Source organism: Pogona vitticeps, chromosome 4, assembly GCF_051106095.1.
Source record: "Pogona vitticeps strain Pit_001003342236 chromosome 4, PviZW2.1, whole genome shotgun sequence".
NCBI classification, from domain to species: Eukaryota; Metazoa; Chordata; class Lepidosauria; order Squamata; family Agamidae; genus Pogona; species Pogona vitticeps.
This window is the reverse complement of record NC_135786.1, coordinates 47,422,770-47,440,171: the sequence shown is the minus strand read 5'-3', so window position 1 is coordinate 47,440,171 and position 17,402 is coordinate 47,422,770. Positions and strand designations below refer to the sequence as shown.

The 17,402-nt window shown below is 39.7% G+C and overlaps 1 protein-coding gene across 6 annotated transcripts in view; it reads left to right on the top strand.

Annotated features, from left to right (window-relative positions):
- The window catches only part of IKBKE (inhibitor of nuclear factor kappa B kinase subunit epsilon), a 45,638-nt gene extending 34,889 nt beyond the window's left edge, over nucleotides 1–10,749 (top strand). For 3 of the 6 annotated variants that reach the window (XM_072997257.2, XM_078391848.1, XM_072997255.2), the window contains 6 exons: nucleotides 446–485; nucleotides 1,878–1,979; nucleotides 4,684–4,846; nucleotides 5,475–5,575; nucleotides 8,350–8,421; nucleotides 8,734–10,749. In XM_072997257.2, the coding sequence (XP_072853358.2) occupies nucleotides 446–485; nucleotides 1,878–1,979; nucleotides 4,684–4,846; nucleotides 5,475–5,575; nucleotides 8,350–8,421; nucleotides 8,734–8,761 (506 nt within the window). In that variant the 3' untranslated portion in view covers nucleotides 8,762–10,749. Of the gene's footprint in view, nucleotides 1–445; nucleotides 486–1,877; nucleotides 1,980–4,683; nucleotides 5,066–5,474; nucleotides 5,576–8,349; nucleotides 8,422–8,733 lie in introns of those variants that run through there. The other 3 variants (XM_078391849.1, XM_020810670.3, XR_013544319.1) reach the window with 2 other exon arrangements.
- The last annotated feature ends 6,653 nt before the right edge of the window (nucleotides 10,750–17,402 follow it).

Below are 17,402 nucleotides of genomic sequence, written 5' to 3'. Positions count from 1 at the left end.
GCAACACAAAATAGGACAGAGTACCAACTAAGGGTCTTCTATTAAGAAGTCATACAAACCTGTTTTTGCTCTTGTGACCTCAAAAGAAAAAAAATCTATGACTCAATGTTACTGAGGTTGGTCTTTTAAAAGGAAGCTCTGTGGTATCTCATGAAAGGCGTCTAGTACAGAATATATTGGTTAGGCCTTATGCTGCTTCCTGTGTTCTCTGTTTTGTTGAATATAACGCACACACTAGCCCCCTGGATGTCCTTCTCCCATGACTTTTCTAAATGTTTTCTCTCCAGTAGGACTGATTTCCAGATGCGTTGGTTTTCACTGGCTGTCCAGCACCTCTCTCTTGCCTGCTGGACCATGTCACAATACAGTTGATGTGAAACCATGTATGTATTTGTGAATCTGCAATGCCAATGTCATCTCCTGATATGGCTTTTTCTTCTTCTAGGTCTAGGCTACAATGAGCAACAGATCCACAAGCTGGACAAGTAGGTATATTATGTGTTTGTGTGGTAAGCCTTTCTGCGTTGTTAGTACAAAGATTACATTGTCTGAAAAAGTTTAATTCCATGTCTGTTGTTCTAAATCAGTGTAATGCTGGGACTCCCAGTTGTTGCCAAAAGATGCCTGGTGCTGATGACAGTCCTGTACCTCAAAAAGTATATTGTAGGGCAGGAAAGAGCCGTTCCAGTGATCAAGGGGCTGGAATATATCACTGCTGGGTACTGTAGGTCGCCCTTGCCATTGGTAGTGGAAACTAAACTAAAACTGGGGCTGGTCAGAGGGATCACATAACCCCCCACACACACACGCACACACATGCAGCATCTCCATTTCTAGGCAAAATTCAAAGTGCTGGTTCTGGCCAATAAAACCGTAAACAGTTTGGGCCCAAGTTATCTCAAGGACCATGTCTCCCTTCATGAGCCTGCCCGACTGTTAAGATCATCAGGAGAGGCCTTTCTCTTGGTACCACCACCCTCACAGGTGCATTTAGTGGGGATGTGGGAAAGGGCCTTCTTTGTTGCTACGTCCAAACTCTGGAACTCCCTCCCATGAGAAGCTAGGCTGGCCCTATCTTTGCTGCCCTTCCAGAAGCAGGCAAAGACCTTTCTCTTCAGGCAGGCTTTTCCTTAGTGATTGGTAGTCTGAGAGAGTTTTTGAAATGGATTGTTCTGCTCTCTTGCTTTTAAATATGTTTTTAGTATTGATTTTATTTGACATTTTTAATAGAATACTTGTTCAAATCTTTTTTTAATATTTGTATACTTACTGTTTTAACTTTAACTTTTTATTTTTAATGATGTAAGCCACCTTCAGTTCTTTAAAGGAGAAGGGCAGAGTATGAATGAATGAATGAATGAATGAATGAATGAATGAATGAATGAATGAATGAATGAATGAATGATGATTTGAACCACACTGGATCTCAGTGTTGGGGCTCTTTAGGTTACAGAAAATGTGAGTTGAAGGTGGCCTAGTAGATGTATATACATTTATACATTGGCCAGCAACCTATCGCTATTCTCTAGAAACTAAGCTTGAAATCTTTCCCATCCCCTGTCTGCTGAATCTTTCAACTGGAAATAAGAGAGACTGATTTCCTTCTTCGTCCCACCCACATGCTCTGAATGACTGAGCTATGACCTCAAATTTTAAGTTGTCAGTTGCCCTGTGAGAAGAGGAGGCTCATCTGATCAGTAGGCAAAGGACCAGTATCCAGAGAACCAAGGCTGGTTGAATAGTTCCTTCGCCTCCATCATAGTAAAAAGCCTAGCAGTGAAAGAAACATCAATGTAGTCATTGGTTTTTGCACTGCAAGTTTAAATGCTAAGACAAATTGTTGAAATAATGCACACTTTATGTTGTTTTATATTTAGGGTGAATTTAGGACATTTAGCCAAAAAGGTTATTTCAGTTTTCCAGGATAACTGTGTACAGCTATACCAAGCTGCTATTTCAGGACATGGAACTAGAATGAGGTAATCATTTTGTTTCTTTGTTTGTTCCTTTGGTAAGAATAGTAAAGTGCTAACATTGTTTTCCTCCAATCTCCTTTATGAGTGATGTCTGCGTAGAAATGTGGGTGGGTTGTATACTTGATCCTGCAAAGGTATCAAATTATTTGTGTGTTAGGATCAAACTAAATAAATAGATGTTTCTAGACAAAAAAAAGGAGATTTGTGAGCAAGGTTATCGTGGGAGGACAAAATGGAGGCAAAAGAGTATTTGCTAGCAACCTTTTCTTTTAGAGGTAATTGCCTCATATCAGCTTTCAATTTTTGCTTTGTGATCAGTTGTCTGACCCAATAGTATACATTTTTCTCATTATGGATTTCTGAAATGTTGGAATTAACTAGACATGAAAGTTTATTTTTCCTTTTATGATGTGATGCACAACATGATGGTCGATACATTATAAATAAACACATATGGCAGAGCTGATACTCACTTCACCAGCTATACACACTGTAAATCCTTCCAAGCCTCTCAGCCGGAATACTGATGGAATTCTTTGTTTCCAGCAGCAAGCAAGTTTCTCATATTGGAGTAAAGCTATTATTAAGACGTAGAGCAGCACTTAGTAGAATGATTTTATGTTAAATGGCATTTGGGGAATAATGCAAAGAGCAAATTGTCTGGTGTTGATGGAGAGCCATGCATTGACTTATGAGAATGAAGAAAAGTGTGGTCATTTATTGAAGTAACTGCAGCCGCAACTGGGCTTTTAAACTGCAAGATGCTTTTAAAGCACAGCAGCTTTTTCCACTGCGTTTCTGTAGCCTTGAAGGCTTCTGTTATGGCAGTGATACAATTAGCTGTTGCCTGTTGGGACATAAAGATCCTAGCCTTCAATAGACTCAATCAAAATCAAGAAGTTCAAAATCTGCTTGTGAAATCATGACACTGAAATTAGGTGGAAGGAATAGTTGCACCTCTGAATAATGCAAAAGTGAAACATAACAGTGGCTATATATTATGGTGAGGAACAGTCATGCAGAATACAATGTGACTAGTAGAAAGCTTCATTGCCTTCTAACAGATGGCATTAATAAAAAAAAATAGCATCCAGCTGCAGATTTAGGTAGACTCTGAACTGCTCAGTAAGTAAAAATACAAGCTAGCTGGTGATATGCATTAAATCAAGCTGATTTCAGTGGGAGAAAGTTAAACTTGTCCAGAATTTTACTGCTGAAATAACAGCTTAGATTGTACCCTGGATTTTTTAAAATTTTAAAACAATTCCCTTTGTTAAATTATAGTTTATAGAGTTATTACAAATAATTTTGTGTCTAGATTAATACTTGCCCTTGGTGTTTGTGTATGATTTAAATTACTTTTCAGCATGCAAAGAATTTATGCCCAAGGGATCAGAAAGGTTATTTCAAGGAAGAAGCAATGTTAATCTGTTGCATCAAGAACAGCAGAGTGCTGTGGCACCTTTGAAACTACAGTGGGGTCTCTACTTAAGAACTTAATCCGTATTGGAAGGTGGTTCTCAAGTTGAAAAGTTCTTATGTTGAATCTGCATTTCCCATAGGAACCCATTGAAAACCATTTAATCCGTATCTGCTCTTTTCCGTCCATAGAAACTACAGTGGAACCTCTACTTAAGAACTTAATCCATTTTGGAATGGTGTTCTTAAGTTGAAACGTTCTTAAGTTGAAGCAAAATTTCCCATAGGAATGGACTGAAAACCAATTAATCCGTTCTGGCTGTTTTTTTGTTATGTAGAGGTGTGTTCGTACATTGAAGCATTAGTTCCCATAGGAATTAATGCAAAGCTGGTTAATACGTACTCTACCACTAGGGGGAGAATTTTTTTTTTTTAACCTAAGATGACCTAAGGTTAAAAAAAGAGCAGGAAAGGTTTTTTTTCCTGTTCTTATCTTGGATTTCTGTTCTCAAGTAGAAGCAAAATTTAGCAAATGGAGCTGTTCTTAAGTTGGATTGTTCTTAAGTAGAGACATTCTTAAGTAGAGACCCCACTGTAACAAGTTTTGTGTGGCATAAGCTTTGATGGACTGTAACTCACTCCTTCAAAGGTCAAGATTTGGAGCATTGATATGGTCCGACCAACTTTTTAATATGTAGTTTACTGATTTGTGTACCTCCTATCACATAACCTCAAATAGCCATTACTTTGACCTTCAGAGTTGTCTGTATATATATATGTTTATTAAATTGTCTTTCTTGGTTATAATGTTCCTGATTAGCTCCTCTTCACTCCTTAAAGACAGAGAGGAGAATAAGGCATATTATTTTCTGCTTTATCTTCATTTTGTGGTGTTTTACTACATTGTATTTTATTATTTTATTGTCTGCTGCTCTAGGGGCTTTTGCCAAAAAGCAACTTATACTTTTTTTTAACCATCAATCAGTCAATTAAGTGATGAATCAGTTCTCTCCCACTGCTCCACACAAAATGATTATCCAGAGTTTCCAGTGATAAGGGGTGAAATGGTACATTTGAGCTCCTTCCAAGAGAGGTCAAAAATAATATTTACGTGCATCACCATTAATGTTGCATAGCTTGGCCAGTCCGTCCATGGAACATACCATGGATTTTTGCATCTGGGTACATCAGTATTTCCATTTTAGAACAATTTTAACCCAAAGTTCTTCAAAGACAAAATAATAATGATGATGATGATTCAGTCACTGTTGTTGTCTTATCATTCCAGGAAGGCTTCTGATATGAGGAAGCATTTGAAGAAACTAAACAGATCTTTAACTACTTGCAGTGCAGAGATGTCGGGATGCCAGGATTGCCTTTATAAAGTACAGTTGACAATTTTTCCCCCGTTCAGGCTTTTCCATACAGCAACTGTGGATCATGGTTTGGTTGTGAGTCACCAGATGTTCACCCTCTCCTAGCTACCAGATTCTCCCTTCCATTGATTCCTGGATGAATGGCTGGCTGAGGCCTGTGATGCTTTCAGGAGAAGTCAACATCACAGAATCTCTCACAGAATAGAGCTCTCTTACAAGCTTGTTCACAAGACAGTAGTAGAGGATTCCAGTGATTTGGAAATCTGGATGTAATGCAGGAAGAGGAGGAGTCAGGTCTGCTGCAGTTATAATTAAATTTCAGTTTCTCCTCGATGGTTAGGGAGGTGGGGTCAGTCATCATCCTCTTAGGCATAATGTTGTGCTGTCTGTGATATGAATAAAATGCTTGCCTCAGCCTAGCCATCTAAGGAAAAGTAGTATTTTTGAATGCCCCATATTCCAAGTAGAATATACTGCCCTCAACTGATATATGAAAGAATTTTTTTTAATATGTTGATCTTCATTTTTAAGAATTGTAATTTTCCTAGAGATGTGCTAGTAGCACCTATGATTTCCCATATCTCAACCTGGATGTTTTTAAAAGATGCTTCATTCTTAATGATTTTCAATATTAAGTCAGAACATCATTTTGTTCTTGTAACGAGGGAGCTCTCACCTCTTTGTTTTGTTGTTTCCTCTGCAGGCTTTGGATGACTTACCACAGATAATACTACAAAGAAAAATGACACCATCTGCCCCTACACACATTTACCTAAATCAGAAACATCAAGATATAGTGTTTGGGTAAGTGTGCACCAGTGTAACTGTCAAGAGAGCCGGAGTCTAGTTGTTCCCGTGGGCTTCTCCGGATTGCACCACTGTAAGAATGATCTAAGAGGGGCAACAGGCATTCTATGGAGCATTCCTTGACCCCCTCCATCACTCAAGCTGTGGCTTAAGTCATTTGAGCTCTTGTGCCTATCACTGTATAATACCTTTTACCTGTCTGCTGACAACCCCGCTCAGTAACATTATATATTTATGAAAAAGAATGATGTCTTACTATGTGTCTTATAATTCATTAAAAATATATGAATAGGCAAAGATCCACCGGTGCCCTTCCACTGACAGGAGCAAATAAGACCTAATAAACAAATAAGAGCCAGCAGAACTAAGGAGGAATTATTCTCCTGCTGCAACCTTCATATACCTTCTCCTTCTCCCATCCTAAGCTTCCATGTCACTTGACAGTTGCCTTCAGAAGGTTTCCCAGTTCTCTGGAATAGAGCTTGACATGTGGGGGAGAGCAGCAAATCCCGAGGGTTGCATGTTTCCCTAGTTCTGCTGTATTTTGCTTCTGTCTCTGGAAATACACTGTAGTGCTGGATCCTGTTCTTAACTATTACTGTGAAGAAAGGTATGTGCCTTTCCCCAGGTACAATCCTATGGTAACGATTGTCAGAGAGAACAAAGCATGCTTACATTCACCAGATGGATCTGTACCTCCAGACTCAACTTCCACGTATCATTTCCTCACTTCATTGGGCCATCAGGTAACTTAGTTTTCTCACCTGCTGTTCCATGCCATTAAGTTATGGCCCTAGTACACACTATTGTGAGGCATAGTTTATGTTAGAGCTGGAGGTCAAGAAACTCTGAATGAATGCCGATTCCATGCAGAGCCTGGCACACAGTTAAGAATGAACAAGGCAAGGGAGACACAGGCAGAAATGACCAAGAAGTTGGAACAACAAGCTGTGTGCTGATTATAGCTTTGGGAAAAGACACATTTAACTAAACCAGGGGTGGATGTGGGGTTTCAAGACTTTACTATATCCTGCTCACAGTTTGTATGCATATTTTAAAATTTCAGGACTTTCCCTGCATGCTAGTCAATGTGCAAACATGGCTTTAAGAATATTTTGTTGAAGAAATTCCAAATATCTTTTTTTTAATGACAAAACAGGATTTTTGAAAGGTGACTATTCTTTTTACTATGTCCCAGCCTCAGGCAACAGTTTCTCTTTGTGAGAATGTCTCTCTGAAAGGCTGCGTTACCTGCTTTTCTTTTAGGTAAAGGTAAAGGTTCCCCTTGACATTTAGTCTAGTCATGTCTGACTCTAGGGCGTGGTGCTCATCCCCAGCTCCAAGCTTTTCTTTTACATAGATACAAAAGATGTGAGTGAAAGAAACAAAGGAACGTGTGACCAGCTCCTTAGGGCAAGGTGGGAGGGCATACAAAACATTCCAGGAGAGATGACATTGTGGAACAGGACATGCCCTCAGAAGGTTGTTCTTAAGAGAATAGAAAGCTTTGTTCTTATAACAGTTTGCATCTACCGTACTTCTCTTTCTCTTTCTCTTTCTCTTTCTCTTTCTCTCTCTCTCTCTCTCTCTCTCTCTCTCTCTCTCTCTCTCTCTCTCTCTCACACACACACACACACACACACACACACACACACACACACACACACACACACACACACTTCTTTGTTCATGGAAACAGACTTGGTTTGGGTGTCATCCTTATTTTCTGTAGTAGGGGTGTTCCTTTGAAAATGGCTATAAAATGTAAGAAAAAGGGCTGTATGTATAGCCATATATATTTATTTACCATTTAATATAATGATATAACACTGCCAATACTCTCAGCTGCTATGCATAACCCAGATGGACCACTCTGCCTACCTCCCCAATCCATGCATGCACTCTTTGTAGTCATCAGCTCATTGTATGGGTCTGCTCTTAAAACAGTGCCATCACAGTAGCATTAGATGTTGGCTGTTGTGATGGCTGCTGCCATCCTAGACCCAGCTACTGTGTTTCTTTGTATTCATACACAGTAAGTGCAGATAAAAAGAGACATTGTCATTATACAGTGGGGTCTTGACTTAAGAACGGCTTGAGTTAAGAACATTTTGACTTAAGAACCGCCCTCATAGGAAAATATTGACTTGACTTAAGTACTTAGATTTGAGTTAAGAACTGAAAAAAACCCACGTGGGAGGCAGGGAAAGTGCAAAAAGTGAACTTTCAGTTAACTGTTGGGCAGTGAAAAGGGTGCCTGTCTGCTTCCTCACTCCTCCTAGTGTTTAGAGAGTGGATTGGGAGACAGTCTTCGGACTGCTTTCCTTGAACCTTTCTTGACCTAAGAAAAAAAGAAACAAAATATCCCCCTCTAGTGGTCGAAGGCGGAATAGCAGCTTCCCATTAGTTTCTATGGACGGAAAAGAGCAGATACGGATTAAATGGTTTTCAATGCATTCCTATGGGAAATGCAGATTTGACTTGAGAACTTTTTGACTTGAGAACTGCCTTCCAATACGGATTAAGTTCTCAAGTCAAGACCCCACTGTAATGAGATATAGACACTACGTTGATGAGATATGAGATAGATGGTGCCCTGGAGATCAGTTGGGAGAGATTCTATTGGTGTGAATATGGCTCATGAGAAGTAGTGGTGGGCATGCACATGTGCATTTCTATGTAAGAAGTACTTGCCTGGATTTCCTCTGGTCTGAAGAAAGCTACCAAGTACTGGAGTGTAAAAAGCTGCTTTTTTTTAACATCTCAAATAGGATGCAAGAACTTCAGGACCAGATGAAAGTAGTAGCTCACAATCTGCAGCTGAACAACAACATCATTCAGCGGTAAGAGGTTCTGAAATCATTTAGCATGGTGTAAAGCAAGAAGGGGCAACTGTAGCCTGCCTGGTATTTTTGGCCTACATCAGTCCCAGCCGACATAGCAGTCACTGGTGGGTGACTGTGTGAGATGCAGTTAAAAAACATTTGAAGGGTCACCGTTATCCAGCCTGATATAAACACAGATGTGCCAGATTACAGTATATTGAACATGGTAGCTTTCTCTCTCTCTATTTCTGCAGTATATGCATGCAAATGATGAACTGTGAGCTCTCTTCCTCATTTAATTTAAATCTCTTTTCTATTTTGTTTTTGTAGGTTAAATGGTGTTTCACCAGATTTGTAGGGGAGAAAATAGGGTGCGGAGCCTGAAACAAAATTATAGTGGGCAATTTGGTGCCATCTTATGGAGAACAAGCAGTCTTAAAGAGCCCAGTATGTTCTAGTTCTCTACTCTAGCACTTCGGTATGGCTTCGAGCCATTGGTGCAGCGAATACCTTGATGACATGTTTATATATATTTAAGAGAGAATGAAAATGGTGTGTGTGTGTGTGTGTGTTGAAGGAATTTCTATCTCCTGCTTCTAAATGGGCTCACAGTGGCAGTGAGCCCATTTATAAGCAGGTGAATGGTGGTAGAGTATAAGACATTAGATAGTGTTGCCTCTTCGTCAATCTGGCTCTGGAACAAGTTATCCATTCCCTGATATGTATCCTTTGTATTAGAGAGTCTGCTTCTGGTATTATTGCAGTTCTTGACTTGTCTGTTGCAACCTGGCCTTCTGCTCCTTAGCCACTGTTTTTCAGTACTAGCAAGTGAAGTTAGACCATACTGTAGTTCATTATGGGCACATATTATTGTATTGTATTGTCATCCCTTATCAAATGGTAGGTTTTGAAATAATTTAAAACTAGCTCAGTGCAATACAAATAAAGCAATTAAATTCTTAAAATACTTTTAAAAAAATGAAAACATAAATTAAACCCAATTAAATAGATGGAATTAAAATGTTTCGCTCCTTGACTTAAAAAAATATCAAGGTGCAAGCTTCCCTTAAGAAACCTCCAGAATCCAGATGTGGACACTGAGTCTTTTTGTCAAGTATGCCACTGAGAAGACAGGGCAGGGTTCTGATGGTGCTCACAACTGAGTGGCAGTTGCATGTAGATGTAAACAGTCCTTCAGGTACACTGGGTCCAAGCCCTCTCTCCATATTCACCTACCTGTGGTAATGGATGATGTTTTGCTGCTGTATAATACTCAGGAACACCAAAACTGGGAACAGATAAGCTAACACTTTGCTGATGTTTGAGCTACATGTAGTGGACAGCAGCTTGTGTAGTCTTAAATTCTAGTCCCCACTGAGCTGTGGCACTCGTGGATTACCTTCAGCCAGTCACTTATGCTCTCAGTTTCATGGATTGTTTTCCCAAGGCTTTCAAAAGTTGCTTTTGGATCTGGAGACAATAAGCACAGCAAAGAGGGAAAGTAAAACCTTTATGAAAGAGACAGTAGAACAGAAAAACATGAATTGTAAAGAAGCAGAGTACATAAAAAGACTAGCCCTATGTCCCTTTGCGTACCAGAAGCTTCTGGGACATGGAGAGTGGGCAACCCCAAGAATCAGTAAGTCCACAGCACCTTCTTGGGAAATCGGCCTATGCTGAGACTCACTGAAGAGAGACACCTGGGCTGCGGGCAGCATAATAGTTAATTACACCTGTTCATTCCTTATATTAATGTTCAGCCATCTTTCCCTATGTTTACATCTCGTCAATTGGCAAAATGATAACAAAGCATCTCACTAATGGGCAAAATGATAACAGAACCAAATATCTAAGAATAAACACATTCTAGATATTGGATACTCTTATCACCAGGTGGCTAATCTTGAGCTTCTGCCAAGAACATCTTGTAAACACACATTCCTAGGCCATACTTTCCTAAGCAGCCTTTTACTATATAGATAACAGAGGTCTGGGAAGAGAGTGAAGCTGTGCCGAAATAAAAAAAGAAGTAAAGAAATAAAAAGGAGAGCTAGTCTCTAACAGAAGCCTAAGTCTGGGCATAGAGGGACCATTGATACATAGCATTAACCCTCCTCACTATGACAAAGGTCTTTCTCAATGACACTACACCTACCTCATAGGTTTGTGGTGAGGATAAAAACCTCATTAGAAGAAAAATGTGGTATATACATAACTAATAAATAATCCCATAAATCTCCCCCCTCTCCCCATGATTGTTAAGCCAAAACTCATTACAAATATGCAGTTTGTCTTGTTTCCATCCCGTGGACCAATACACTGTAATAAAAACATGAAGCAATGCCAGCTTTGACTGATGTACATTCTCTTAATTATAATATGCTTCCAAAAAATTGAGGCTGACTCTTTTCTGTCACTTTTAAGTGCTATATGTGAAAGGTTTGTGTTAGAACTGGAGATGGGCAATTCTCCCCCCCCTTTTTTTGAAACAACAACAACAATACTTGTCTGTTTTGATTGATAACTGATGCTCAAGAGGACTTTTGCTGAATGTTAGAAGTAGTGTTTTGAAAACATACAAAATTGTAAACAAAGAAAAATCAATCAAGTAGATGTTCTGGGTGGATACTTCTTGATGAATTAAGAGAGAAAAAATGTTAATTGGCTCACGTAAATTAAACTCCCCAAATAATCTTCAGTTATAGCAACAAGGACTAGCTTAGGCACGCAGGTTTGTGATTTGGGTTCTTGATGGATATATATTAATGGATTTGTGCTGAAAGGCACTGTGTGTAACTAGATGAGAGAGCTCCTTCTGCAACTAATGCAACAGCTCTAATGAGTCATACATGTGTGTTCAAAAACTGGGGATCAGCTCCTGGGTATCCCAGTTTCAGCCTGGTCACCAAATGCCATAAAAATGAATCTGCCCATTAGGATTCACAAGTGGTATGAAACATTTTTTTCCTAGCATAAATGGTAAAAGGGTTGATAAGAGGCTTGAATTTTTGTCCCACGTGCCAAAAATTACTTCAGTGGCTTTGAGTACTTATCATCCTCAGGGGGAGGAATGTAACTTGCTGCTCTGCCTCCGGCAGTAAAATATCCTGGGCTGGTTTTGACTGGGATCTAAATACCATATGCCTTTCCTTCTGGAAAACATGCCCTGCTTTACCTACTGTGTTTGTGTCAAGCAGCTAAGAGCAGAGCTTTTGTCTATGTAATTTCCAAGCTGTGAAATGTTTCCCCTGTTAATGTAAGGAAGTGTTCTTGGGTTTTGGCATGTTTATTGTTGTTGTCACTTTCTGAAAAAATTGTAGCAGAAGCCCTTTTCATTTCATCTTAGGTTTGACTGATTTCTGCAGTGAGTGCACTGACTGTTTTACTTAGTAAGTGTATCATTCATGATTTTAATTTATATTTTAATTGCATTCTTATCTAAATCATATAGAATGCATAAAGAAGTGTCCTTGAGTTTTTTGTATAGCTAATACATTGGTTCCAGTCATGTAACTTCTTTTGCCTAGTAGATCTCACTGGATTTAGCTGGTTGCAGAAGTTGCCTGTAAATAGAAAATAGGAGTCATCTATTCCAGGCTTGGTTTTGGAAATGAGCCAAAATAGATTAGCATAGATGGATGAGAGAAAGGCGGGAGGCTTCTTGCTGCAAATGTATTTAATTATAAATGTTTCACTTTCTTCCCAAAGCGGAGCCAGCGAGCACTGCATTTCCAAATTTCTATTTTCTATTTTGATTTATCTTAAGCATACAGGCCTCTCTCTCTCTCTCTCTCTCTCTCTCTCTCTCTCTCTCTCTCTCTCTCTCTTTTGCATGTGTGTGAAAACTTTTCCCAAAAGGCAGTGAGCTAAAGAAAAGGGAGAGAGTTTTCTGTAGTCTTACAATTAAAAACAAACAAAACACAAAAACTAGGATGGGTGAATCAGGAAACTTGGTAAAATAAGCTAAAACTGGTGGTGGTGGGTTGGTGGGGGGTCCGGCCCTAATTCAGGAGTATTGTGATAGATATGTGCTATCAAGATTGATATATACGACCCGGGTTATTTTTTTCCTGGTCCTTCAGAAGTATTACTTGACCTGCCTCAGAAACTGCTTTTGAATCTAACTTGCATTTCATCTTCCCAGGCTATGTATTTAGGCACACACAGAGAGACATGGGTTGCTAGATTACAGGGTGCTGGCTAAAGTCTCCGGGTATTGCCATGCTTTTCCAGGGGAAGAGATGAATCTCAGGGTAAAAAGCACTGAAGGAGGAGAAAATCTGATATTTTCTGAGTGGCACAGGAAATAACTTCCACCAAGAATAGCTGGATACATTTTTGACATCTACCCAAATGCCAGATTATGAGGTTTTACCTTCTTTGGCTCTCGGCTGGCCTTGCTAGCTGGAATTAAGCTGAATTCTGGGCTCATTTATCCCCAGATGTCCATTTCTACATTCCCTTGACCTAAAAGCAGTTCCAACCACGTTCCCAACCATGGTCTCACCTGCTTCTCTGATACCCCGGTTTCAGATTTAAAATCTCAGGAAACTGAGTGCTACTGACCTGGCAATCCAGACAAACACAGAACTATGCTTCCCTATGGAGTACAAATAAACATAATTACAAGTAAATGTAAATATTGTAAACATGCGGGAAAAGCTGAATACCTCCATCTGACTGGCACTGCCACATGTATACTATGGTTTATAGGGTGGCCATGTGGTCTGTTTTATAGAGGATAGTCCTTGATGCCAGAGAAAAATCCTATGCTTGAAAACAGCCTCTTCTTCAAGGAGGGGCACACACCCCAGTCCATGGGCCTTATCTGATGTGCCAGTGTTGATAATCTTGCTTGTTGGAGACAACCCACTGACACTTATCCCTCACAGAGACAGAGAAGAACTTCACTGTCACTAGTGAGGGATAACAGTGGGGATTTACCTCCATTTGCAAGAGGATTCCTGTTGTTACCTGCGACCAGATACAACAAGGACTCTTGAGGCCTTACGGATAACCCGCTGCAAGAAACTGAAACCCATTTGTGTTCCAGATATGTTTATTCAAGGAGACATTCATGACTGAGCAGTCATACTTGCTTACCTTCTAGTGACTTATCTCAAAACAAAGCCTCCTGTCATCATCAGATATATTCAGCCTATAGAGAATTCCCACTTTGAATAAGAGCTTAATTGCAATGTATAGTTTGGTCTCCTGAGAGAAAGTAGTAATGATTTGGAAAGATTCCTGATGAAGGTGAAAGAAGTATCATTGCAGTTGAATATTAAAAAGTCAGACATAATGACTAATGAAAGAATGATATAACTTTCATATTGACAATCAAGAAATTGAAATTTTTCTGTACCTCGGTCCAAATGGAGACAGCAACCAAGAAAACGAAAGAAGACTGAGCCTTCACAGGGCAACGATGAAGGAACTAGAAAAGTTCCTCAAATGTAAGGACATGTCACAGGAGACCAAGGTCAAGATCTTCTGTCATATGTTATTTCCACTTAATATGTATGAATGTGAAAGCTGGACAGTGAAGAAATCTGACAGGTAAAAAATGATTAATTTAAACTAGGGTGCAGAAGATGGTCTTTGATTCCACAGACCATTGGAAAGACAAGAAGGTGGACACTACATCAAATCAAGCCTGAACTCTCTCTTGAAGCAAAAATGACAAAGGCTGTTGTACTTCAAGTACACAATCAGGAGACTCAGTAGAAAAGATAATAATGCTAGGAAAAGTTGAAGGCAGTAAGAAAGGAGGAAGACCAAATACGAGATGGATTGACTATAAAGGAAGACATGCCCTTAAGACTGCAAGACATAAGCATGACTGTTAATGGCAGTACCTTTTGAAGGTAACTAGGGATCGGCCATAACAAAAGGGAAAAACATGAAAATCTCTCTCTCTCTCTCTCTTCCATTTTCATAGTCTTTCATTAATTCCTAGAAACAAGGCCTCTAAATCACAAATGCTTCATTTTAGGACAATAGGGGTACACAAAAGTTTTGTTTCATTTACTGTTTTCCTCTTTTCATTTAATTTTTTTTTCAGTCTTTGTCTCTCAGATCGCCTGTTTGAGAACCATAGGGGATCCCTCCCTCCTACAAATTCTGGCTGCTCTCAGCTAAGTGTGATTGTGACTATTAAGAAAATCTCATCAGAATTTTTATCATAATGCCACAGTCTGCATTCCTAAAGGTCAGGCGTGGGGTAAACGGGTGTAATGGTTCCTCGACTATTCCCATGATTGAGAATGGAGAAAAAGTGGACCAGAAAAGGGTTAACCATTCTCCCCCTGCCCTTGTTACTCCTCCTTCAATCATTGCCACGTAAACAAGCTTTTTCATATAATGGGAGTGTAGAGTACTACTGCACACATCTGAGAGAAATGAATAGCTCTCTGTTTTTCAGACATGCGAGGTAAGAATAATCAAGACTTTAAAGAATGGGAGCCAAACTGACTATTAGTAGTTTATCAGGTTTTGCTGAAAACAGCATTTTAAGCAGGGCAGTGAGGCAGGTTGTTATGCTCCATACCTTTTACCATTTTTCAACCTTGGACTTTACGAGGCCCTGTGTAACCCTTGGAGGCTCTGTGCTGACTCAGCTGTTTGCCAGCAGCCACAATATGTCAAGCAATGATATAAGAAGCCTAGGGGTCTCTGGGGTACAAAGCGTTGAGAAGATATCAGGAAGCCATTTGCCATCAGAAAGGGCAGCTGCAGTATCTTTGCCTTTCACCCTATTCAACCTGCTTAGTAAGTGATTTACGAGCCCAAACCCCTATGGATTGGAGCAGGCAAAATGCAAGGTCTCCAGGCTGCAGATGGAGCTAGCCATTTTGGTGATAAATGCAGTCTGCAGAAAAAACTGAACGTCTGTGCTGAATGTGAGGGTACCTCCTCCCATTTATGGGAAGAACTATTTTTGAATCAGGAAAGTGATGGTTTGAAAAGGAAGCCATTCTCTTAACTGCTTTTCCTCTCCAGGCCTTAGACATAAATCTCTGTGCATGGACTGTTAATTTCCCTTCTGTGACAATGATGCTACTTCAGTGCTGTGTGTCAATATATCTTCAGACCAGGCTCTTGACACAAGGCTTTTACCATGCCAGCTGGAATGAGACCTACTCAAGCCACCAGTCCAGCACTGGGATAATTGGAATGGAGGGATGGTCTCTCAGGTATATGAAAAGCTTCATATAATTTGAGATTTTGTAGCTATAGCAGGTGTGTGTGTATGTGTGGATGGATGGATAGATAGATAGATAGAGAGAGAGAGAGAGAGAGAGAGAGAGAGAGAGAGAGAGAGAGAGATTTATATGAAAGCGCACATAAAGTTTGTGTTGTGCCCCCAACCATGTGAACTGTGTATGAATAAAGCAACCATGTGAATGGACCAATGTGTAGGTCTTTCCCATCTTATAGGCATTTTTGGAGGAGTAATCTTATAGAACAAACCTTGTTCCCCAATGCTGTTGAGACTTATTTCCTAGGTAGACAATGTTCCATGTTTGAAGCTCTTGCAGATCCCATGAATCACTTGGTTGACATGAAAAAAAAATTAACACTATCACATGAACTCTTAATACAGAGGCAGTGGACTTGTCCATGAAAGCTCACATTAAAATATGAGTTTTTGAGGTGCCACAACATTTTTGTCTTATTTTTATTTTGCTTTGGCCAGATAGGCCAGCACAGACCAACATAGCTGTGTCTTCTAAAACTCCTAATACTGTTGCCAGATCTCTTAATTTTCTCCTTTTTATTTTAGTAACCTGTAAGAGAGCTTTTCCTGAAGTTTCAGATGGTGCACACCTCAGAACAAAGAATCCTGAGATGAGTATGTACATCTCTGTCCAACCAAATACGTATTTTACACAAAAGCCACCTGACAGGTTCCTCTGTCATCAAGATCTAAAGAGATTAAATGTTCCTTTCTGGAATTCAGACTCTTAAAGTATGAGTGAAGCTGCCTTTCATTTTCTGGCACTGTGGTTCTGCCAAACTACTACTACTTCTTCTAAAGCCACTGAATTCTGGTGGTAAGTTGGCCTGTGCCATTTTTCTCTGTGTCCGTTGCCCCTGTCTGACAAGGGGAAAAGCAGGTTTTGAAGAAGTAATATATATGCAAATCTTCTCAGCCACCAGAGGATATTGCAGAAGCTTGAAGGCAAAAATCCTCTAAACTTTAATGTAAAATTTTCCCCAACTCATCCTGGCTTTTTATGTTGTGTTGCTCTAGGGAAGTCCTCTCTCTTTAGCCTGACCATTCTATTTCCTCCCCTCAAAACCAAGGATGATCAAAGGTGACATGACTGACTGATTATCTATTCTCCACAATGGCATTCTCTAAACAGAGCTGCCTTTTGTTTCTGGCTGGCTGGTTAACTAATTGCAGTGAAGATGCTATATGGATGAGGAGTAGGCTGAAGGACTGTTTGCTACTTGCAGTAATAATTAAAAACATAGTTATCACAAGCCACTATCTACAAAGAAGGCCAGAAATTTCCTCAGATCTGTTTTGTTGTCATTTGTTTGTTTTGAAAAGTGTTACATAAAGGTTGTACCAACATTTCACCTCGGACACATTGTCCTTGTCTAATTTTGGAAACTAAGCAGCATTAGGCCTGGATAGTACTTGAATGGGAACTGACCATGAAATTTCCAGATTCTCATGGTAGTGCCGGGAAATAATGTTACCTGAAACCCTGGCTAGCTACTACCAGTCAATTTAGGATATACATGGTGAAAATTCAATTTTTATTTCATTTCAGGTTCTTTTGTGGGGGATGTACCTCTTTAGTTTTCATATTATTCATGTAAGGGAACATATCTTTTGGATATCCCACCCGTTTCCCTATTCATGTTTCTTGGTACTCCAGAAGCCCTAAAGAAACTATGAAAACTACTCCAAAAAGTAGAGGCAAGGAAACAGCAATCTACTCCAATAGTACATGAGAAAGAAAAATAATTTTCAAAACCCG